The 24,456-nt window shown below is 41.1% G+C and overlaps 1 protein-coding gene across 1 annotated transcript; it reads right to left on the reverse strand.

Moving 5' to 3' along the window:
- Positions 1-296: 296 nt before the first annotated feature.
- On the reverse strand, positions 297-6,884 carry PDP1 (pyruvate dehydrogenase phosphatase catalytic subunit 1). Its single transcript, XM_007934872.2, has 2 exons — positions 6,752-6,884; positions 297-1,954 (listed from the first exon to the last, which is right to left on the reverse strand). The coding sequence occupies exons 1-2, from the start codon at positions 6,882-6,884 to the stop codon at positions 297-299; spliced, it is 1,791 nt and encodes a 596-aa protein (XP_007933063.1).
- Between the last annotated feature and the right edge of the window lie 17,572 nt (positions 6,885-24,456).

Consider the following 24,456-nt stretch of genomic DNA (forward strand, 5'->3'; position numbering starts at 1 on the left):
CTATTCAGTATTCTATTTGCCAGGTCATGTTGATTTTCTCACACTGGTAAAAAGTCAATGTCTTGAGATACCCTCAATAAGGGGTACCTCAAGAGCAGGTGCTGGGAAGTCCAAATTAGGCAGAATTAGAACCCAATCCTGCCACCTTGCCCTAAAGTCAATTTGGAGTACTTTACTAGCCAGAGTATTAAATGGGCAAATGCTTAGAACAACCCACTGGCAAAGTTTATGACATCCTGTTTCAATCTATCCGCCCTTTAAACTTATTTGAGGATTGCTGGAGAAAGATCCACTCACTATTCCTGGTTTTGATATGCCCCTACAACATGAGAATTGAATTGAACAACGATGATTGTAATGTCATCTCTGTACATCCGAGCAAGCTCTTCAGGAAGACTAAGCATTTTGGAGAGGCGTTCATGATCAACAGCTCCAAACTCATTGTTGCCCACAGCATGGCGAATGAGATGAGTTGCTGCATTCTGATCCTCAAATACTGAGGACATCTTGGCTCTCCTTTCTGTTAACAGGCCATGCATCTGTCCCAGGGTCACCTTGTAGCCACCAACAGCTATTGGCTGCTGGTGATGCATGCCAGTTAGGTACTCACCCACAATTCTAACCACATCCTGCCTATGCATAGTCTCCCACAACCCATCAGTAGCCAACACCAGAAACTTATCCTGTGGCCTTAATCGGTGGTAAATTACTTCTGGCTCAGCAGTGAGATAAGGGGGTGTATAATAATTAGGAGGGATAAACTTAGTATATTCATTGTCATTCAACTGGTCTGGGCCAGATTCTATGACTCTCTTTTGAAGGTCAATGCTCCATTTGAACTTGACATCTCCAAAAGCTCTAAAAGGCATCAGCAAGCCAAGCAGTCGATCTTGTTTCACCACACTCTTGGCCTCGTTCTTCGGGTGTTCCAATTTCAGCCGTTCCAGTTCTCTTTGATTCTGAGCATTGTGGTCATTAGAGAGAGTGACTGCTGACCAAGAGCCATCCTCTTCCTGCACACCCAACATGGCTCTGCTATCACCTGTATTGGCCACATGAAGATTAACACCATCTACATGGGCCACACAAGCGGTGGCCCCAGAAAATGCCACTCGAAGCACCAGGTAGTTGAGGAAAGAATTGGGATCACCCACTTGGGCCTCCAATGAGATGTCATTATCAAGCCTCTTGAAAGCATTAATTAAAGCCTCCTTAACATCAATATCAGTTGATTCCCCAGTATTGAGGTCTATAAGCTCTTGCCAGTAAGTCCTTAAGCTGTTAAAGTACAATTTGGATGCCTCCTTACTAAAGTAATCATTAGGGTGCTTGTGCCACTGAAGAATGGGTAGCAGTGCTCGCCCACTCTCCACTGCATTTTCAATCTCTAACAAGGTCTCATGGGGCAACAAAGAGACAGCAATATAATAAAATAGTCTTTCACTGACTGCCTGGGAACAAGCACAGCCAGCATGGCCATCAAAAACTCCCAAGAGCATTCCCCTGGTCTGCAAGCAGGTTGCTGCACTGCGCCGGTCCTCGATGGGTGCGTTTGCAGGGAGTTGGTTACTATCAAACCCAAGGACAGAACTGACATTTTTGCCATCAAATTCTGGTACTTTAAAACTATATTCATTAGCTTTAAGGATACTGTTGACCTGTGGAGGTGTGAGGTAAAATTTCTGTGGTGTGGAAACATATCTCCTTCCTTGCGTGTACTGCCACCAGTGCTCCTTCGGCCTGCAAAGGGTAGCATATGCTGGATGGGGTGCATATCTCAGGCGACTCTGAGGAACATGGGGTGATGAGCAGCAGAAGTGTTTGTGATGGCAGTAACACATAGTGCCATAGATTCTGCTCAGTTCACAGTTACGGATCAGGGGAAAAAACAGTTGAGTTGGTGCTGGCATGGCATCAGAAAACAGTGGCAGGCTGGGACTTCTGACTGGGATTCCTAGACAGCAAATTAGACAAATACACACAGAGTTACAGTTGAGATCACTGAATCTATCCTCTCTTTTAATAAATATTTAGCAGGTAAATATACATGCTAGATCCTATGCTAGGAAGCACTATATTTTATACACATATTATGTACTACTTCTACAAGATACATTCTGTTAAGTGCAACTCCCAATCATTTATGGAGCCAGAACTGAACTGTAGTCTAGCTTCACTTTTTTTTTTCCCTGTGTATTTCTTTGTGCAGTACAAACCATGAAGAATGTACAATAAATTCGGCTGGGGAAAGGAGAGATGACGGTTATATAACATCATGCAACAGCAGCAGTCTACCTGGCCAATCATCCTTCTCCCTTTATATCCTTAGAAAAGGCCTTGGATCTCCCACATTACACAGGGATTTCTCCTCTATTGATGAAGATCCTGTTTTCAGATCCATGGTTGATTATTAGCATTTGACTGCACACAATTATCAGAAAAAAAGTGTCAAGATGGACCCCAACATGTGTGTATATAAGTTATTTGTGAGTGATATACATGTATTACTGTATTAATGTTCATTACATTCCACACAGAAAATTTCTTAATAATGAAATAGCAACAGCAATTCCAATTATTTCCTTCCTGTACAGTGGATGGCATTGCAAACTCTGCTACTCTAGACCACTCCACTAATGTGGCCACCTAAGGGATTCAGATCTGCTACCAACTCACCAGATAATCCTGGAAAGCCAGCTCACCAATTTGAACCTCAGTTTCCTAAATTTAAGTGAACAGATCAGAGCAGACACTTGAAATCAAATGCAGGTTCTATTTATTCAGTTCAGTCACAGTTTAATTTTACTGTGCCCTTCATGATTTAAAAAAAAAAAATTAATATTCTAGGAGTTCTGGCTGTGCATTGCCTAAGGCATTTGTCTGCTAACCAGAAGCCTGGTGATTTAAATCCGCCAGTCCCTCGGTCGAAGGAAGATGGGCAATCTACCACCGTAAAGATTTACCGCCCTGTAAACCCAATGGGGGTTGCTATGAGTCAGAATTGACTTGATGACAGGGAGTCTGGTGTTTTAGTTAGTAGCTCAAAAACTTTGTAAGTAATATAAACGGTCATAGTTCTGGAATTTATTTGCTAGCTTTGTCCCTGTTTATTAGCCATAAAGGAAAGCTACAAAAAACTATTTTCATCTGCTATGCTGTTCTGTGGGAGCTCTGGTAGCATAGTGCCTAAGTCATTTGACTGCTAACCAGGAGGCTGGCGGTTCAAACCCACCAGCCACTCCTCGGAAGGAAGGTTGGGCAATCCTACTTCCTTAGTGATAACTGCCTCGGAAACCCAAGGAGGGGCTGCTATGAGTCGGGACCGACTCGACAGCAAATAACAACAACAACAACATGCTGTTCTGTGGTGGCTTGCATATTGCTGTGATGCTGGAAGATATGCCACGGCATTTCAAATACCAGTAGGATCACCCATGGTGGACAGGTTTCAGTGGAGCTTCTAAACTAAGACAGACTAGGAAGGAGGACATGGCTAGGTCCATTGCTGACAAATCCAGCCACTGCAAACCTTATGAATAGCAGGGAAACTATCTGATAAAGTGGCAGAACTTCCTCAGGTTGGAAGTCACTCAAAATATGACTGGGAAAACGCTACATCCTCAAAGTAGAGTCAACCTTAATGACATGGATGGAGTAAAAAGCTGTCTTAGAGAAAGTATACCCAGAATGTGGCTTAGAAGCAAGAATGGCCAGATTTCATCTCTCATACTTTGGTCATATTGTCAAAGGGATAGGTCCGTGGAAAAAGGTATCATGCTTGGTAAAATACAGAGTGTAAAGGAAGACTCTCAATGACATGGACTGGCACAGTGGCTGCGACGATACGCTCAAGCAAGGTATTGACTGTGAGAATGGCACAGGACCAGTGTTTCTTTCTGTTGTACACAGGGTCACTATGAGCTGAAACCAACTCGACAGCACCTAACAACAACAACAATAATGGATCACAAGTAAAACTCTGTACCAGAAAAATCTTTTACATTTTTTAAAAGAAGTATTTGCCTTAAAAAAAGCAATGAATAATAATACAATGATAAAGTTTGAATTTTAAAAGTATGGTATTATTATTATGAATAAAAAAAATTCTTATCACTCACAATATGACACTGAAAATATTTTCCTGGGTCATTATGTAGAAAATTTGAAGACTATGTACCATTAATCCAGATAATCTATGAAAAAGCAAACTCCCATCTTTCTCAGTAACATATATTTCCCCTGAATTCTTAAGGTATTGCCTCAAACTATTCTCTTGACCTACAGAGAAACAAGTTTCAGAAAGACTTTAATTAAGAAAATAAACACAGTAAAGAAAAAGGAATAAGGAAATTAACTCATTTGAATGTCAATACCAATTATTCCTTCTCAAAGCTGAGTCTACTGATTATCATGAGAATGTTAGCTATATATTAAATTATTTTCACATATTCTTTTCTGAAGAGTAAGTTGAAAAGAAGCAGTAACTGGGGTGGGGGTGGGGAGCTGAGAAACCCAAACACTGACCAATCACTGATTCTTGTTTGCTTCTGAAATAATAAGCACTGCGTACACAAGCAATAAAGGACCCCTCTTACACAGATTGAACTGCACTTACTTTAACTGCACTAAGAGAACATTAGGCAATAAAAGGTGACGGTCAGATTTTGGGAAATAAGAATCATAAGGAAACAAGCATCCTGAAACACAGTATTGAAAAACAGAAATTCCAGAAGAACAAGAATCTATCAAGGACTAACCACTTAAATAACAGCACTTCAAACTGAAAACCTGAAAGTCATCCAAAGGTTAAGTGTACATGACTGAGCCAGGAGATGTGCTCAAATGTTGAGCCACATGACACTGGCTTTCAGACATAAACCATATTGCTTTTTAGGTCTGCATGCGGAAAGCTCGCAATCTATGCTTTGTATAAAGATTTTCTATCACTAAAAAATGTAAACATATGCTAATCTTAGTGAAAATAAACTGTCTTCCCAACTTTATATAAGTTTGCATTTGTCCTTTAAAACTTAAGAATCTTACAGGAAGCAAAATATTTCTGTCTGTCTGTCTGACTGGAATGTAGACTGAATTAAAGTACTCTGTGTGTATGTGTGTATTTGGAGGAGTTTGACAGACAAGTACATAACAGGGTTTGATTATATGGCAGCCTAATCAAAGTGTAAAATCCAGGAAACCTGTACTTTCCTGAAATACACTTGTTTTTGACTTTTTTTTTTTTTAACTTTTGTAGTTGACTGCAAAATTAATGAAATCTTCTGGCAAAAAGAGCTTATGATTCATGCAGCAAATACTTTGAATAATACTTAAATTTAAACCACAAGCAACACAAAACACTCAAATAATAAACTACATTTCTCCTCCAAGGCAAAAGTTCTCAAGATTAAAAACAAACAGAGTGAATTTTATCAACTCTACTTTCAGTTTTTCAGCGGCTCAGCATATGGACTGAGATAGTATCTCAATCCTCCAATCTCCAACATGCCTTCAAAAGACAAATTCTGACAGAGGCAAGAATTTATGAAAACCATAGTCTGTGATTAACAAGCATCATCATCTCTGGTGCAAGTGATATATTCTCTCCAACAGGCCAGACACCCTGAGAAGTCGAAGTGTTTTCAAATGCTTTCATAAACAGTAAGTGAGCATTCAAAAATTCATTATCTTTCTGAATATCCTGCGATTCAAAAAACAAAACCCTATGAAATCAAAAGGAGCTCTGGTAGCATAGTGCCTAAGGCACTTGACTGCTAACCATAAGGCTGGCGGTTCAAACCCACCAGCCACTCCTCGGAAGGAAGGTTGGGCATTCCTACTTCGTAGTGATACTGCCTCAGAAACCCAAGAAGGGGTCGCTATGAGTCGGGTCTGACTCGATGGCAAATAACAACAAACAACAACAACACGAAATCAAAACTTTTGGTGACAAACTTGCTAAACTAATGAAGTAGAAGGCTCTTGATTAGGCAATAAGAACAGCAACAAGGTATAGCTCTTAGCAAACTGGAGCAGTGTTAAATTTTCAAGTTATTTCTCATCACAATTTCACTGAGAAGTTCCTACCCCGCGATGGAGATGCAGCCACGTTAGATGTAGCATCTCGGTCCTAGGCAGCTTTGGCCGATTTTGCCAATGACTAATAAAGGCAGATGCGCTGCAACCCATAAACACGGACAGAACCCATCCTTCCTCACTGATGTGCTCGGCCAAAAAACGACTCCACAGAGCCTGTGCCAAAAAACGACTCCACTTCATCAATGAATCCGTGGACCCAATTAATTAGAAAATACTGTTTGTTACTGCACCTACTCCGGAGCTCTTCAGCGTTGCAAAGCTTTTGGGGGTAAATGCAAAAAGGTATGTTATACAAGTCGTTTAATTGTCAGAACTCCAATTTATGTAATCCAATAGCATTAAACATCCTGCATAAAGATTCTTTGCGATTTTTCAACATTTTCTAGCCATTTCACAGTTCCTGTGATTTCTACATGAAGAAGAAACCGGTTTCCTTCGCAGGACACAAAGCATCAAGCCCTCACTTGTTTGATTAGTTTCCTTTGTCCCTACCTGAAAACTGCACTCCATAAACCATCAAGGCTGTCCCAGCCCAGGACGCCTTTGTTCCCTTTCCCTATCTACCTCATTCCACGCCTAACCACCTAAAACCACACAAGAAACCAGTCAGCATCCTTCCTGGGTACCCAACGCAGGTAGTTAAGTGAATACCTACCAATTCGTCTGGGCCCGGGACACACACACATTCTCCTGTCATCACAACACGGAGCCGACAACATCCACAACCCGCGCGGACAGCAGCAGCGACAGCAGCACCGGCCCATTGAAAGCAAGGCAGAGATGCTCATTAGAAGGAGGCGGCTGCGGGGGAGGCGGGAGCGGAGGAGGGGCAAGGGCTCGCTCCAGGCTCGTGAATGGGGCTGGGAGGGGGGAGAGGATAGAAACGGCCGAAAGGGATGGGGAGAAGTAGGAAACCAAACAAACAAACCCACCCCGTGGGAGAGGCAGAACCACAACCACGGCCCGAAGCAGCAGGGACACCGACCCGAGGAGCGGCGTGCCCCGAGACTGGCCCCTCCATCCAGCCCGGACTCGGAGCCCACGGCGCGCGGCATCCGCTACCCGCCCCGCCCAGCCCAGCCCCACGCGGCGCGAGCTTCAGTCCAGACACTGAAGCTGCCCATGAAGTTAGATCAGACCCCGCTATGTGTGAAAGAACAGAGATCCCCCAGCACCTGGAGCGCCGGAGCCTGCCTGGAGCACCCTCTCCCGCAGGTCCCCGCGGCGGCCCAATGGATGACAGCAGGCTTAGGGGGACTTGCGGAGGGCAGCGCGGCAGTCCCTCACGCCAGCCCCGCAGCCCCCGCGCGCACCTGGCGCTCAGGACTCGTCCCTCCCCCGCCCCGTCCGTCAACGCCCCGCCCTCCGCACGCCTCGCGGCCACAGCTCCCCACACCCGCCAGACGCCCCTGTCCCGACGCCCTCCTCACAACTTTCGGCGGGTGGAAGGGGATTCAGAACAGGGCGGCTCGGTGCCCAGGGTAAGGAATACGAACCGGGCTTGGCAGGGGACAAGCTGCTTCTTCTCGGCGAGGCAGCGGCAGCAGCACCCTTCCCTTCTTTCACGTAGCCCCACGCCACTCCCCGGCGCTCGACCCCTGGCCCCCGGCCGGCCCACTCCGCGCCCCTGTCCCGCCCGGCTGCCACTCTGCCCCGCCCGCACGTTCGGGCCGGAGCACTTCCCGCCTCCTAATTGGCTGCACAGTGGCGGGTGGGCGGGGAGCAAGAGGGCGGGCCACGGCCGAGAGGGCGGAGGCGGAACAAGAGCGTTCTTGCCGCCAGCTTTGTGACGTCATGGGGGTCAGACAATCCTTTCCATTCGGCTCGAGCTGCCCATTGGTTCCACAGGGCCTCACGTGACTCACTCTGTCGCCGGTGGGGGGCGGGGCTGCGCAATGTTTGGTGGCTGCTATCCGCGGTGCTGGGCGGAGTTGCTAGGGTTGGCAGCGAGCCGGGTAGGGAGGAAGTGCCTGGGCCAGCATAAGCATCCCCACACGCGTGGGGCTATGGAGGCAGCCTGCTCCCCCGTGGGGTGGGCTTCCGCGAATCCATGGCACCTAGCGGGGGTTGGGCGGCACGGATAGCCAATTTCAGTGGCCGAGCCTGTCCGTCTCTTCACGGTGGGCCTCACTTTGTATGCTAGGCTGCGTGGCGATTCCCAGCCCAAAGAGAAAAGAGACTTCCTGCAGCTCACCCCAACCTGGAATATAAGGCATTGCAAAGAACCTTGAGGCTACCTGTTGTTCTGATAAGTGCTCTTTTTCTGGACACCTCTTAGGTCCCAGAAGGAACTCTAGAGGTGCAGTGACTAAGGCATTTGACTGCTAACTGGAAGGTTGGCGGTTCAACCCACCAGCCACTTCGCCGAAGGAAGATGGGGCAATCTACTTGGTAAAGATTTACCACCTTGGAAACCCAATGGGAGTCGCTATGAGTTGGAATCCACTTGATGAGTGGGTTTTTTTTTTTTTTTGCTTTTTTTTTCCCCTCCCCCTTATGTCCCAGAGAGAAAGCAGATCTAAACAGCAGCAAGAGGAAGTTGTGATGAAGGCATTCCTTCCGCCTTGGAATAAGGCTTTCTCTCATTTCCACTGAATGGTTAAAGGGTGCAGCCTGCAAAAGTGGAGAGTGTTCTGGACTTGGAATCAGATGACAATCATCCAAGTTAGAGTCTCAGCTTGTCATTCCCCTCCATGAGATGGCCTTTGCAATTGTAAGATGAGGATAGGTTTGATGGCTCTAGCATTCTGTGATTTTTTAAATCAAAGATATCAGAAATGCTTCTTCACTTTTCTCCATCCACACATAGCCCCTCTTTATGGGAGCTGAGTCTTTGACAGCTAATAGAAGCTTCCTTGGAGAAGTAGGATAGATCATTGCACTTGTCATCCTGCATAGTTAAGGAGTTTACTTTGATTTCTTAGACATCTGTGCTTACTAGCCAATTAAAGTTCACAAACATACAATATGGAATACATGTAAAATCTGACTTGTTAACTGAAGTCTTCTAGGTAGTAGTGTGGAGTTTTCCGTATTTTTATTAATCCTACATTATCTGATTTTTCTGTAATAACAAAAATTTTACATCCACGAAAAAGCAAAACAGCCTCCTTTTTGTTTCTGGAACCAAGTAGTATGAAGTCCTTGACAACTTCAATCTTTTCTCCATTTATCGTGATGCTTATTGGTCTAGTTGTGAGGATTTTTGTTTTCTTTATATTTAGGTGTAATCCATACTGCATACTCTATTCTTCAATCTTCATTAGTAAGTGCTTCAAGTCATCCTCATCTTCAGCAAGCAAAGTTGTGTCGTCAGCATATCACAGGTTGTTAATAGCCTTCCTCCAATCCTGATGCCACATTCTCCATATAATCCAGCTTCTCAGATTATTTGTTCAGCACACAGATTGAGTAAGTATGGTGATAGGATACAACCCTGAAGCACACCCTTCCTGATTTTAAACCATGCAGTATCCCCTTACTCTTTTTGAACGACAGCCTCATGGCCTGTGTACAAGTCCCTGATGAGTACAGTTAAGTGTTCTAGAATTTCCATTCTTCTCAATGTTACCCATGATTTGTTTTGATCCACACAATTTGAATGTTATTGCATAGTCAATAAAACATAAGTAAACTTGTTTCTGGTACTCTTTGCTTTCAGCCAAGATCTATCTGACATCAGCAATGATATCCCTCATTCTACATCCTCTTCAGAATCCAGCTTGCATTTCTGGAAGTTCTCTGTCAATATACTGCTGCAACTGTTTTTGAATTATCTTCAGTAAGATTTTATTTGCACATGATATTAATGATATTGTTCAATAATTTCCATATTCTGTGGGATCACCTTTCTTTAGAATGGGTACAAATATGGATGGATCTCTTCCAGTCAGTTGGCCAGGTAGCTAGCTGTCTTCCAAATATCTAGGCATAGCTGAGTGAGTGCCTCCAGTGCATCATCCGTTTGTTGGAACATTTCAGTGAGTATTCTGTCAGTTCCTGGAGCCTTGGTTTTCACCAGTTCCTTCAGTGCAGCCTCAACTTCTTCCTTCAGTACCATTGGTTCTTAATCATATACCACCTCCTGAAATAGATGAACATCTACCAATTCTTTTTAGTACAGTGACTCTCTGTTCCTTCCATATTCTTTTGAGGTTTCCTGCATCATTCAATATATTGCCCATAGAATCTCTCAATATTGCATCTTGAGGCTTAAATTTTTTCTTTGGTTCTTTCAGCTTGAGAAATGCTGAGTGTGTTCTTCTCTTTTGGTTTTCTAACTCCAGGTCTTTGCACATTTTATTATAATAATTGACTTTGTCTTCTCGAACTGCTCTTTGAAATCTGTTCAGTTCTTTGATTTTGTAATTTCTTCCATTTGCTTTAGCTACTCTCCATTCAAGGGCAAATTTCAGAGTCTCTTCAGATATCCATTTTGGTCTTTTCTTCCTATCCTGTGTTTTTAATGACCTTTTGCTTTCTTTATGTATGATGATCTTAATGTCATCCCACAATTCCTCTGGTTTTCGGTCACTGGTGTTCAGTGCATCAAATCTATTCCTTAGATGGTTTCAATTCAGGAGGGATATAATCAAGGGCATATTTTGGCTCTTATGGAGTTGTTTTAATTGTCTTCAACTTCAACTTGAAATTGCATATAAGCAGTTGATGATCTGTTCCACAGTCAGCTCCTGGCCTTGTTTTGGATGAAGATACTGAGCTTCTCCATTACCTCTTGCCACAGATGTAGTCAATCTGATTCCTGTGTACTCTGCCTGGCAAAGTCCATGTGTATAACCATGGTTTGTGTTGTTGAAAAAGGTATTTGCAATGAATAAATCATTGGGCTTGCAAAATTCTATCACACAATCTCCAGCATTACTTCTATCACCAAGGCCATATTTTCCAACTACTGGTGATTCTTCTTTGTTTCCAACTTTTGCATTCCAATCACCAGTGATAATTAACACATCTTGATTGCATGTTCAGTCAATTCCAGACTGCAGAAGTTGGTAAAAATCTTCAACTTCCTCATCTTTAGCTTTGGTGGTTGGTGCATAAATTTGAATAATAGCAGTATTAACTGGTCTTCCTTGTAGGCGTATGGATATTGTCCTATCACTGACAACATTGTACTTAAGGGTAGATCTTGAAAGCTTCTTTGTGATGATGAATGCCACACCATTCTTCTTCAAACTGTCATTCCTGGCATAGTAGATCATATGGTTGTCTGATTCAAAATGGCCAAAAGCAGTCCATCTCAGCTCACTAATGCCTAGGATATCTATCTTTATGCTTTCCATTTCATTTCTGACAGTTTCCAATTTTCCTAGATGCATTCTTCAGACCTTCCATTTTCTGATTATTAATGGATTTTTCAGCTGTTCCTTCTCATTTTGAGTCATGCCGCATCAGAAAATGAGGTCCCAAAAGCTTTACTCTATCCACATCATTAAGATCACTCTATTCTGAGGTGGCAGCTTTTCCCCAGTCATATCTTGTGTGCCCTCTGACCTGAGGGGCTCATCTTCCAGAGCTGTATCGGACAATGTTTCAGGGCCACTCATAAAGTTTTCTAGTAATATATTAGACAGTGTTTCACTGCTATTCATAAAGTTTTCACTGGCCAATTCTTTGAGAAGTGTATGGCCTCTTCCTTCTTCCAAGTCTGTCTTATTCTGGAAGCTCTGCTGAAAGCTGTCCACCATGGGTAACCCTGCTAGCATTTGAAACACCAGTGGCATAGTCTTCAGTCTCACAGCAATACACAAGCCACCACAGTATGACAAACTGACAAATTTGTCTCTCTTAGTTGTTCCAAACCACTCTATTCATTTCCTGGTCTTCCTTAGCTGTTCCAACTCATAGTAACCTTCTATACAACAGAACAAAACGTTACCTGGTCCTGCACCATCCTCACAATCACTGCCGTGTTTGAGGCCACTGTTGTAGCTATTATGTTAGTCCATCTGTTGAGGATCTGCCTGTTTTTCACTAATCCTTTACTTTAGGAAGCACGATATCCTTCTCCAGGGACTGGTCCCTCCTGATAACATGTCCAAAGTGCATGAGATGAAATGTCACCATCTTTGCTTCTAAGAAGCATTCTGGCTGTTCTTCCAAGATAGGTTTGTTTGTTCTTCTTGCAGTCCACGATATTTTCAGTATTCTTCACCAACACAATTCAAATGCATCATTTCTTCTTTGATCTTCCTTATATCTAGTTTTTATATGCATATGGGGCAATTGAAAATACTGTGTCTTGAGTCAAGTGCACCATAGTCCTCAAAGTGATATATTTGTTATTTATATATATGTATGCCCAGGTTGCTATATCTGTCTTAGATTTAGGGCTCCTGGGGAGTAGGAGACCCAAGTCCAAGTACTATATATTCTTTGGTTTTTAATTTAAAAGAGTTTATTAAAATCTTAGACTATCAGTATAATTTACATAAGCAGTGTCATTACTCCTTAGCCTCTACTTTGCTTGAATGAAGAACTACCCCAGTTAACTGAGACTGAGTGGATTTTCAATTTACAAGTTTCTGCCTCAGGAAATGAACTTGATACTAGACATTTCTGTTGTCTATAAACCTTTTCCTATTGACTGTGAAAATACAGTAATGAAACCCTAGAACTTCTGCATCTGTATCAGTGAGACCTCTTCAGAGTTTTCATCTTGGTGACATATACTTTGTATTCCACACTGATATTGCCATTATTCAGAACTTTTTTTTTTTTTTTTTTTTTAATGAGTATTTTGGTTTTTGGTGAAAGTTTACATAGCCAGTTAGATTCCCATTTAACAATTTCTACACATATTGTTCAGTGACATTGGTTACATTTTCCACATTTTGTCAATATTCTCCATATTTCTGTTCTGGTTGTTCCAGCTTCCCTGGCTGCCCCCCTCATCTATGCTTTAGGGAAAATATTGACCATTTGAACTCATGTGTATGCTTTTAAAAAAAAAAGGAGCACAGGACTCATGAATGATACTGTATATTTTATGAGCCAGTGTGTTTGTTTAGCTAAAAGGTGACTTCCAAAAGTAGTTTCAATTCAAAGTTTAAAGGGGCAGTAGTCTCAGGGGTTCCTCTAGTCTCTCCCAGTTAGTAAGTCTGGATTTTTTTTTTTTTAAATAAGAATTATTAAATTTTCTTCCATTCTATCTGGAACCATCTATTGTGTTGCTGGTCAGAACAGTTGTTAGTAGTAGCCTGGCTAGTTCTTCTAGTTTTGAGGTAGATGAGGCCATGGTGTGCATAGGCAATTAGTCATGTAACTTAGATTCTTCTTTGAGTCTTTGTTTTCTTTCTTTCTCTTTGCTCCAGAGAAGTAGAGCCCAATAGTTGTATCTTATATGACCATTCACAAGCTTTTAAAACTCCAGACAGCACTTAATCATATTATGATATTGAACATAAACTTTTTTAGACTGTTATGACAGTTGATAGAGCCAGTTGACCATAGTCCTCATGAGACTATGGTCCTAAGCCTTCAAACCCTGTAAACTAGTGCTGCAAGGTATTTGGTTTTGTCTGGGAGACAACTGCGACTGTGTCTCATATGTATTATAAATATATGTGCAACACACACCAACATGTATGCCCTACAGATACATCAGCACTCGTCTGACAGTTTGTCATACTGTAGTGGCTTGTGTGTTGCTGTGAGGCTAGAGGCTATGCCACTGGCATTTTAAATACCATCAGGGTCAGACTAAGACAGACTGGGAAGAAGGACAGGACTTTTGAAAAAAATTGACTACTGAAAACCTTATGAACAGCAGTTAAACACATGTCTAATATATTACTGGAAAACATTATGAAGAGCTGTGAAACATTGTCTGATATAGTGCCAGAAGATGAGCCCCTCAAGTTGGAAGACACTCAAAATGCAACCAGGAAAGAACTGCCTCCTCAAAGTAGAGTTGATCTTAATGACATGGATGGAGTAAAGCTTTCATGGCCTTCATTTGCTGATGGGCATGACTCAAAACACGAAGAAACAGCTCCAAACATTCATTAATAATCAGAATGTGGAATGTATGAAGTGTGAGTCTAAGAAAACTGAAAGTTGTCAAAAATGAAATGAAATGCATAAAGATCAATATCCTAGGCATTAATAAGCTGAAATGGAGTGGTATTGGCCATTGTGAATCAGATAATCGTATGGTATACTATGTCAGGAATGACAAATTGAAGAGGAATGACATTGCATTCATTGTCAAAAAGAGCATTTCAAGATCTATCCTGAAGTACAATGCTGTAAGTGTTAGGATAACATCCATATGCCTACAAGGAAGACCAGTTAATACCACTATTATTGAGATTTACACAGCAACCACCAAAGCAAAAGAAAAAAAAATTGAAGATTTTTTTATCAATTTTTGCAGCCTGAAATTGATCAAACATGAATCAAGATGTATTGATTATTGCTGGTGATTGGAATGAGAAAGTTGAAAACAAGGAAGAAGCAGTAGTACTTGGAAAATATGGCTTTGGTGATAGAAATGATGCCCGAGATTGCATGATAGAATTTTGTAAGACCAACAAGTTACTGCAAATACCTTTTTCAACAACATAAGCAGTAGCTACATAAGTGAACCTTACCAGATGGAATACACAGGCATCAGACTGACTCCATCTGTGGAGAAGCTCAATATCATCATTCAGAACAAGGCCAGGAGCTGACTGTGGAACAGATCATCAATTACTCCTATGCAAGTTCAAGCTGAAGCTGAAGACAATTAAAACAAGCCCACAGACTCAAAATATTGGTTATATCCCACCTGAATTTAGAGACCATCTGAAGAATAGATTTGACTCATTGAACACCAATGACTGAAAACCCAATGAGTTGTAGGATGGCATCAAGAACATCATATATGAAGAAAGAAAAAGGTCACTAAAAAAATAGTAAAGGAAGAAAAGACCAAAATGGATGTTAGAAGAGACTGAAACTTGCTCTCCCTCCCATCCCTGATAACCACCAAAGAACATTGATTTCTGTCTGTATACCTATTTTTATCTTTTTATAAAAATGGTATCATATAATATGTGCCCTTTTGTGCTTGACTTAAATAACTCGGTATAATGTCCTCCAAATTCATCAATGTTATAAGTTGTTTCACAAGCTCATCACTATTCTTTATAGTTGTAGTATTCTTTTGTTTGTATATACCATATTTTTATCCATTCGTCTGTTGGTGGGCACTTAGGTTGTTTCCATCTTTCTGATATTGTGAATAATGCTGCAGTGAACGTCGATGTGCGTGTCTATTGTGACTCTGTGGATTTATTTTAATTGTCTTCAGCTTTAGCTTGAATTTGCATAGGAGTAATTGATGATCTGTTCCACAGTCAGCTCCTGGCCTTATCTGAATGATGATATTGAGCTTCTCCACAGATGTAGTCAATCTGATGCCTGTGTATTCCATCTCTAGGGTATATACCTATGAGTGGGTTGGCTTGACCATAAAATATTTCTGTCCCTAGCTCTTTTAAGGAAGCATCATACCATTTTTCATAGTGGTTGTACCATTTTAGAATCCCACCAGCTGTGGATAAGGGTTTCAGTCTCCCCACATCCTCACTAGCATTTGTTTTTTCTATTCAGAGCACTTTTGAAATTCCCTTCTCAAATCTGCACAAAAAAACTCATTTAAGTATAGCAGTGTCTTGGTTTTTTACCAAATGAACATTGATTCTCTATCTTATTCTCTTTAGTTTTGAATGACTTGACTATTTCTGAAAATAACTGGTATTTGCCACCACTAAATATAGTCAAAAGAATTAGTCATAAATATTGAAGGCTATGCTAAAGTATTTCTGGAACCAAAATAAAGCCTCCTTAAAGTGACTGAAATAAACAATCTCATTTAGAGGTGTAAGTTCTATTTTCTAGTTGCAAAGTTTTAAGATTCAGTCATATAGATATTATAAAGTCACAGTCCTTCAGCAGAGCTACCAACTGCTTTTAACACCAGTGAATATCATATACACTCAACCTTGTCTCCCTACTGGCCTTGTTTTCTTCTATCTAGAACAACCTCCATTTTGCCACCCAATGAGGTTGTTTCAAAAGTGCTATTCAGTATCACATGGACATCTGGCTGAGGCCAGGGCTGGTCCTTGGCTTGCTGCACTTACCTGACACAGACTGTTCAGCCACCAGAATACCTGATGACACTGAGACATTGGAAGGTGTTGAAAGTGGCACTGAAACAACCCAGGATTATTGTGGAGAAGGGCAGGCAAGGCAAGAGGAAGGAGCTTCAAAAATAATATGGTCTAAACAGTAGACAGGCATATAAGGTGAACATTTACACCATGTAAATACACTCCTTAGAACAATCAACCATGGGAAATCAGAAGAGCAATATTTACTCAGAGGATAGGAATGCATAGGAAAAAAGGACTCAGAAAAGATAACCATAGGGAGGAAATGCGAGAGAGCTGTTACATTATGGGCATTGCAATTGATGTCATGAAACAAAATGTGTATGAACTGTTATATGGAAAATGAATTTGCTCTGTAAAATTTCATCCAAATCACAATTTAAAAAAAGCAAAACATATATGGTTGAAAGAAAGCAGAGTGCAAAAATACCTGTTCTGTCTACCAAACCAAACCCACTGCCGTGAAGTTGGATCCGACTCAAAGTGACCCCTCCTTAGATTTCCAATTGGTATCACTACTGAAGTAGCTTACCCAATCTTCCTTCCAAGGAGTGGCTGGTAGGTTTGAACCACCAGCCTTCTGGTTAGCAGTCAAATGCCAAATGGTCTGCAGGAAAGATATAAATTAGGATGATATAAAACTTTTGGAGGAACTCTGGTGGCATAGTGCCTAAGGCACTTGCCTGATAACCAGAAGGCTAGCAGTTCAAACCCACTAACCACTCCTCAGAAGGAAGATTGGGCAATCTACTTCCATAGAGATACTGCCTCGGAAACCCAAGGAGGGGTTACTATGAGTCGGAGAAGACTCGATGGCACATAACAACAATAACAAAACTTTTGGAAATGGATAGTGATAATAGCAGCAGAACATGGTGAATATAATCGATGCACCTGAATTATACATTTAAAAATGGTTAAAAGGCTAAACTTTGTGCTATATATATATATATATATATTGGTGTAATAAAAGTTTAAATTAGAAAAAGAACATGTATTGCAGGAAACCTCCTTTGGGCCAGAGACTGTGCTAGGTACTTTCACATTAGTCTCGTTTTATACTTTAAAAGTACTCAGTTCTTGACTCTTGAAAACATGATGCTGATCAGTCACAAAAGAACAGATATTGTATGATCCCAGTGATATGAAATGGGCAAATGTGTAGACAGCAAAGCTTATTAGTGATTACTGGCAGGAGGGAGGAGAAAAGAGAAAGTCTTTGCTTAGGGAGCATTGAATTTCCGTTAATCATGGTGGAATAATTTGCAAATAGATAGTGATGATGGTTGCGCAATATGATGAATGTAATCAATGTTATTGAATTGTACATTTAAAAAATGTTGAATTGGCAAGTGTTTTGTTATACATTATATAGCAAAGCAATTAAATTACCATAAATGAAATTATTCTGAGAATTCATGGAACAATAAAACATTTAAGAGAAAAAAACTAAAACTTTATTGTCTTGCAAAATTAGAAGACAAGTCTCCTGGCTAGTAGGCAGGAAGTTTCTGTACATAAATCTGACATGACAAAGAATATGAAGGATCGGTTCTTAATAAGAGATTTAAATTCTTTTAGTAGTGGGACTGCAGGTCTGTTGATGGGCATTGGCAAGAAGAATGCAACATGAGAATTGGAGCAAGACTCATTAAAAACCCGTGATATGCAGATGCACAACCTTCCTTGCTGAAAGCCAAGGGAACTTGAAGTACTTACTGATGAAGATCAAAGACTCCAACCTTCAGTATGGATTACACCTCAACATAAAGAAAACAAAAATCCTTAAAATCGGACCAATAGACAATATCATGATAAATGGAGAAAAGATTGAAATTATCAGAGATTTCATTTTACTTGGATCCACAATCAATACACATGGAAGCAGCAGTCAAGACACCAAATGGTGTACTGGAGCATGCAAATATGCTGCAAAACACCTCTTTCAAGTGTTTAAGAGGAAAGATGTCACTCTGAAGACTAAGATGTGCCTGACCCATGCCATTGTATTTCAATAGCTTCATATGCATGTGAGAGCTGGACAATGAATAAGGAAGATCGCAGAATTGATGCATTTGAATTTTGATGTTGACAAAGAATATTGAGTGAACCATGGACTGCCAGAAGAACAAAAAAGTCTGTCTTGGAGGAAGTACAGCTGGAATACTCCTTAGAAGTGAGAATGGCCAAATTTCATCTCTCATACTTTTCCCCTAAAAAGCCAGCAAATAAACCCTTGCCTGAAATACCCTTTAGATTTCATCCCAGCAAGGATGCTAAAGATACCTATCATAACACTTTTGTCCCATGGACACACTTTGAATTGTGTTGCATTGGAATTGATTTTCCTAAACCTTGTGAGGAATTTTCTGAATAATTTAAAATCCTTGTTGAAGGCTACTAGCCTGGCCTCAAATGATTACTGGCCGAGGGGAAGCCCAAATATGACTAGAACAGGCAGAATGGAAAGACCCCCAAAACAGTTTAGCCTTAAATACTGATAATACAGCCACTGAGTTATTAGAAGACTCTCAGGGGGAAAAAAAAAAAAATGCTAGAGACTATCTTAAAAGGACTTTCCTCCCCTAATTGACTGAACTAAAATTCATTCTCATAAGCAAAATAAAAATAAAAGTGTTTATGATTATCAGACTCAGCTGCTTCAGAGTTTTGTTTTTTGGGGGGATTTTTTTGTCCACTCTGGACTCATCTTGACCATGACTGGTGCCTCTGATGCTTCCAGCGATCTTTTCTTACCTGGTCTTAAACCTTATACCTCAGCCTTAGTCAGGCAACATTGATTCTACTGTGAGACACCTCCTACAGATGAGCTAAACAACTTAGCTTACAAACTTTCCCAGACTCTTGTAGGTGAAAGGGTTGCTAAGGCTAATAAATCAATGGTCCTTCAGTTGCAATGATTATAATAGCCCAGTCAAAAGAACTGTGGGGCTGGCGTGGGATCGGGCAGTGTTTCATTCTGCTGTGGATGGGGTCTCTATGAGTCGTAAAACGACTCAACAGCACTTAACAACAACAACAACAGCAGTCAAAAGAAAAGTGCTAAACCTTCCCATAGCATAAAGGTGAGTATTTGTCACCATTGTAAAACACTTGGCCATTGGAAAAATGAATGCTATAAGCTAAAAAGCAAACAAAAGACTGACATAGTCTCCCTTTAAAAAAATCTGCAATCTGGGTACACTCCTTGGAAAGATCAATCATGGGAGAATAGAGGGCTGTATATGCACAGGGAGACAGCTCAGGGGGCAGGAGTACATGGGAGGGAAGGACACCAGGAAGAGGTATTTACGGAGAGGAAGTGGGAAGAGAGCTGTTGCATTGTGGTAAATTGCAGTCAATGTCATGAGACAAAGTGTATGTGGACTGCTATATGGGAAATAAATTTGTTCCACAAACTTTCACCCAAATCACAGTAAAAAATTTTTTAAAATCCTACAATCTGAATCAGATTGAAAGAGGTCTGGGGACAAAACAGGGACTTTTCCTATGGTGGCTGCAGTGTAGTAAATTACCTGGGATGGCTTTTTCTAGCCATAAGTCTTCGTAAACTCCATGGTGGAATTTCTGTGAGCAACTGAGGAGCTCCTGATTGCTAAAGTTGTCTACCTGGAGTATTTCTGTTGGGAGTGGCACAAAGCAATGTTCTGGGAGGTTCCCCCGCTCTCTCAGGTGCTTAGAATTCTGATGTTATGATTGGATGGTTTGGCCACTCTGCCGGGCTCAAAAGGAGGCCTCCTAGAGGCAGAACTCTCTCTCTGACTGCTGGCTAAGGAAGGATGTGCTCCTGAGAGACATGCACTGCTGGGAAAGAGATGCAAGAGACACGCATTGCTGAGAGAGACACCAAGGGACACACACTGCTGGGAGAGAGACTGTGAGAGACTGTTGGCTGAGAGATGGAGGGCTGGGAGAGAGACTGAGCATTTTTCCTGAACTTGAATTGTAGCCTTGTGCTTCCCTAATAAACCCCATAATCTGTGACCTCTGTGTGGCCACTGCAGTGAATTATCAAACCCAGCAGAGAGGTGGTGGGTGCTTTGGGAGGAACGGTTGGTGTCAGGGTTGGTGAAAGGACTGGAGGGAGGCAGCATGTCTGGCCTTGCAGGAATAGACCTTGGGCTACTGAAAGTGATTCTGTCTTCCTCTTGTGTGATTAGAGGAGGTCAGAGAATGTGGCCTCCTTGCCTTTTTAGCAGTGGCTCTTAATCTGCAAGGAAAAACTACATTACTTATTAATGAAGAATCTTGCCAATTTTTAAATGACACTGGAGCAATCTCATCTGCTGTTAACCCCGCCTGTTTATAAAAGCTCTACTCCAGAGTACTAAAACCTCAAAAGTAGTGGAGGTCATCAATCAAGAACACACGTTGATTCATTCCCAACCTCTTCCAGTATCTCTTGGGCCTAGTGAAGATTTACACCCTTTTTTTCTCAGTTCTGGTATCCCTGTCAATCAATTGGGAAGAGATCTTTTATCCAAATGTAATTGTCATTTATTATTTAATGAAAAGGAGGAAATATTGCATCTGCCTAATATCCCTAAATCAACAGAGAAGGCTCTGAATTAGACATATTTGGAAAGAAACCATTTGCCATATGCAAGCACTTGTTGTGTCTCTCTCAATTCAGCCTAGCCTTCACCCTTTGACATTTTTTCTCTACTTCCTGAAATACATCCACAGAAGTAAGTTGAGTTTTATCAGCTGAGCTGATTAACATTCAAATAGAAATATCTAAACCTCTGCCAAAAATTCCCCAATATCCATTCAAGTGAGAAGCAAAAAAGGACTAGCTTCCATAATACAAGAATTCCTTTCTAAATGTTTAATTGTCCCTTATGTGTTACAGGAAAAAGACCCCAATTCAAACATGTTCTATATAGACCCCTTTTATTAAACTTTAGACAAAACAAAGACAATCATCCAGGATGAGGGAAACCATCAGTATGTACAGAAAGTTGAATGGAGTCCACTGAATTATGGTCATTGTGTTCATTATATTTCACAGAGTACAAAGGAAAGCATCACAAGATCAAGACTTGTGGCAAGTCAGCTCATCACAGTCACAGGCAGGACTACAGCAGTGGTAAAAGGACTAGGATTGGGATGTGCACATAACTGAAGGTTAAAAACAGTTACTTGACTGGGTTTTGGGGCTTGACCACCTGACTATGTTGTGGTCAGGGTATAACTCATGCTATGTGGCCTGAGTCATAGCTACAAGGTGGCTACAAGAGAATACCAGGACCCCAAATTTTAATTTAAATTACATAGGGACACACCCAGGAGTGTTCCCTAATTCTTAGTGGGAGCATAATCAACTTTTAACCACACTCTTCCTCAGGGCAAACTGTCCCTCCCTAGCTTTGTCCTGAGCCTGTCTATTCACAGCCACATTGCTGTTTTAATGGTCAGAAAGACCTCAAATGGCATCTGAATTATGTAAAGACTCAAAATGGAGTCAGAGCTCTCACTGTAGACTGCAGCCTTCCACAAACCAAGTGCTTCAGAATTTAAGCTCTAATACACTTGTACCAGCTTGTGTAATACTCCTGTTCTTCAAGTTTAAAAATAAAATAATATGGGCCAAAGGTTTGCGTGCAATAAACTCTATTGTTTTTCCCAGATTCCCTGTCATCCCTAGACTTCATTTATTACTTTCCAACGTCCCTTCAGATGCAACTCATTTTACAGTTGTGGATCTTTGCAGCACCCTTTTCAGTATTCCAGTACATTTTGAAAGTCAATATTTGTTTGCTTTTATCTGGAAAATCAACAATTTACCTAGAATGTAATGCTCCAAGGATTCACTGAGTCTCTCACATATTTTTCTAAGCTTCTGTATGTGGATTTGTAGGCTTACAGTTTGCAAAAAAAAAAAAAAAAAAAAAAAAACCACATTGGTGCAATATGTTGATGATTTGCTAGTTTGCTCAGCCTCCCAGCAATCCTGCCTTGATGACAGTGTAGCTTTTCAAAATATCTAGCTGCTAGTGGACATAAAGGAGCTCTGGTAGCATAGTGGCTCAGGCACTTGACTGCTAACCAGAAGGCTGGTGGTTCAAACTCACCAGCCACTCCTCGGAGGGAAGATGGGGCAATCTACTTCCGTAGTGATACTGCCTTGGAAACCCAAGGAGGGGTCACTATGAGTCGGGGCCGACTCGACGGCACATAACAACAACAAGTGGACAAAAAATTTCTAATGAAAAATTACCATCAGCTCAGCCTCTGTTAAATATTTGGGCCACCTAATTTCTGCAGAAGGTACCTCCATTGAGGTACCTAAATAGAAAGAAGCTATTCTTATCTTTCCTATACCCAAAACAAAGAAACAGCTATGGGGGTTTCTAGGACTCTGCAGCTGTTGTCTAACATGGATTCCCCATTTTTCTTTGTGGGCTCAACTTTTATACAAATATATAAGCCTCTGAGCTAGAGTCATCCCAAATTGCACCAGAATATCAAGAGGCGATAGTTCAATTAAAAGGGGCTTTAATGAGCACAGTTGCTCTAGATTTTTCCATATTTGTATATGTTGTATCTGGAAATGTTCTAGGTGTACTAACTCAAAAACATGGAGGACAATAAAGACCTATAAATTATTATAGCCTACAGCTTCACTCTGTAGCCAGGGAATACTCTCCTTGCCTTAGGGCTGAGGCTGCTACTGTCAAATGAGTGGAAACCACAGCAAATGTGGTACTGGGAAACTTCTAAGATGCCTACGTGCCCCATGCTGTGTCTCCCTTACTTAATCCTGCCTCGACACATCTTTCTTCCAACAGGCTCACCTCCTATGAAGTTCTCTTCCTAGCAACATTTAACACTAGACTACATTCTGTGGCCTGTTTTAAATCTAGCTACTCTTCTACCTGAAAATAATGAGAACTACTATCCTACACTTGATTGTCTAGACTTGACTGAGCGACTTTTCATCCCTCAGAAAGACCTAAAAGAGACCCCTTTAACTAATCTCGGCTTAGTTTTGTTCGTGGATGGTTCCTGTTTAAAACCTAATCTTACTAATCCTCACTATCAAGCTGGATATAGAGTTATGAATTCTACTGAAGTCCTTGAAAGTCAGGCTCTCCCTGAAGTCACTTTAGCCCAAACAAGCCAAATTAATTACCCTCACTAAAATGTACAGAAAATGTGTTAATATTTTTATGGGCTGTATATATTGTTTTTTAATTGTATATGATTTTGGCATGTTTTAGAAACAAAGATGATTTATTTAATCTCCAGAAATGCCATTAAAAAGTGGAGTTTTAGTATTATACCTTCTAGACACTCTATTCCTCCTTTCTGAAAGTGCTGTGATAAAACCGCAAGCTTGTCAACCAAAAGGAGTACCCCAAACTGATGAAATAAGAGGAAATAATCTTGCTGATATGGCAGCCAAAGAAGCAGCCTTTGAAATTATTTCTGCACTAAAAATAATAAAAAAAGAGAAAGAAGTTATTTCTGCACTTATGATAAATAAAGAATTGACTCTCCAAATTTATCTATTGCTAACTTCAACCTTCATAAATTAACTTTAAAAAAACATTTTCAAAATAACAATTTGCCTAAACAGACAAAAGTAAGGCATGGAAAAAGACAGGCTGTTACCAAGATCTTGCCATTAACTTGTGGACTGGGCCTAATGAGAAAACTGTCTTGCACAAACTCCTGCATGTTCCTATGTTGTGAGCTTTATATGAAGGCTCCCACAAGGGATGAGATAAAATGATTGAGACCTTAAAAAAAATTGCTGAGGAATATTTTTCAAGGCTACCAAATATGTTGCTACCAATTTATTGCCCTTGGTACAATCCTGGAAAACACTTTAAAGTCCCACAAGGACAAGACTTCTTACCTTCTGGGCAGCCAAATTTTATTCAGCCTCCACCCTCAGATGGTTATAAATGGGCATCAGTAATGATTTGTACATTTTCCTGTTGGGTAGAGACCTTCCCCTGCCATTGCACTACTGCAGGCTTTGTTGCAAAGGAACTGCTTGAAAACAGCATACCCATCAGGGGAGCAACAAAAACTCTTTGTAGTGATCAGGGAACTCATTTCACCAGTCAACTAATCCAAGAACTGCGTTGAGTTTTTCCCATTTATCAAAGGCTACATTGTCCTTGTCATCTTCTGTCCTCTGGTC

The sequence above is a fragment of the Orycteropus afer genome, unplaced genomic scaffold, assembly GCF_000298275.1.
Source record: "Orycteropus afer afer isolate SDZICR_OR568_19922 unplaced genomic scaffold, OryAfe1.0 scaffold00021, whole genome shotgun sequence".
Classification (NCBI taxonomy): Eukaryota; Metazoa; Chordata; class Mammalia; order Tubulidentata; family Orycteropodidae; genus Orycteropus; species Orycteropus afer.

Bases quoted from the DNA above. Each gene is read 5' to 3' on its own strand.
- PDP1 (XM_007934872.2), bottom strand. From the start codon at position 6,884: ATGAGCATCTCTGCCTTGCTTTCAATGGGCCGGTGCTGCTGTCGCTGC. The intron at 1,955-6,751 runs GTAGGTATTCAC...TTTGCTGTCTAG, and splicing joins TCCCGGGCCCAGACGAATTG to GAATCCCAGTCAGAAGTCCC.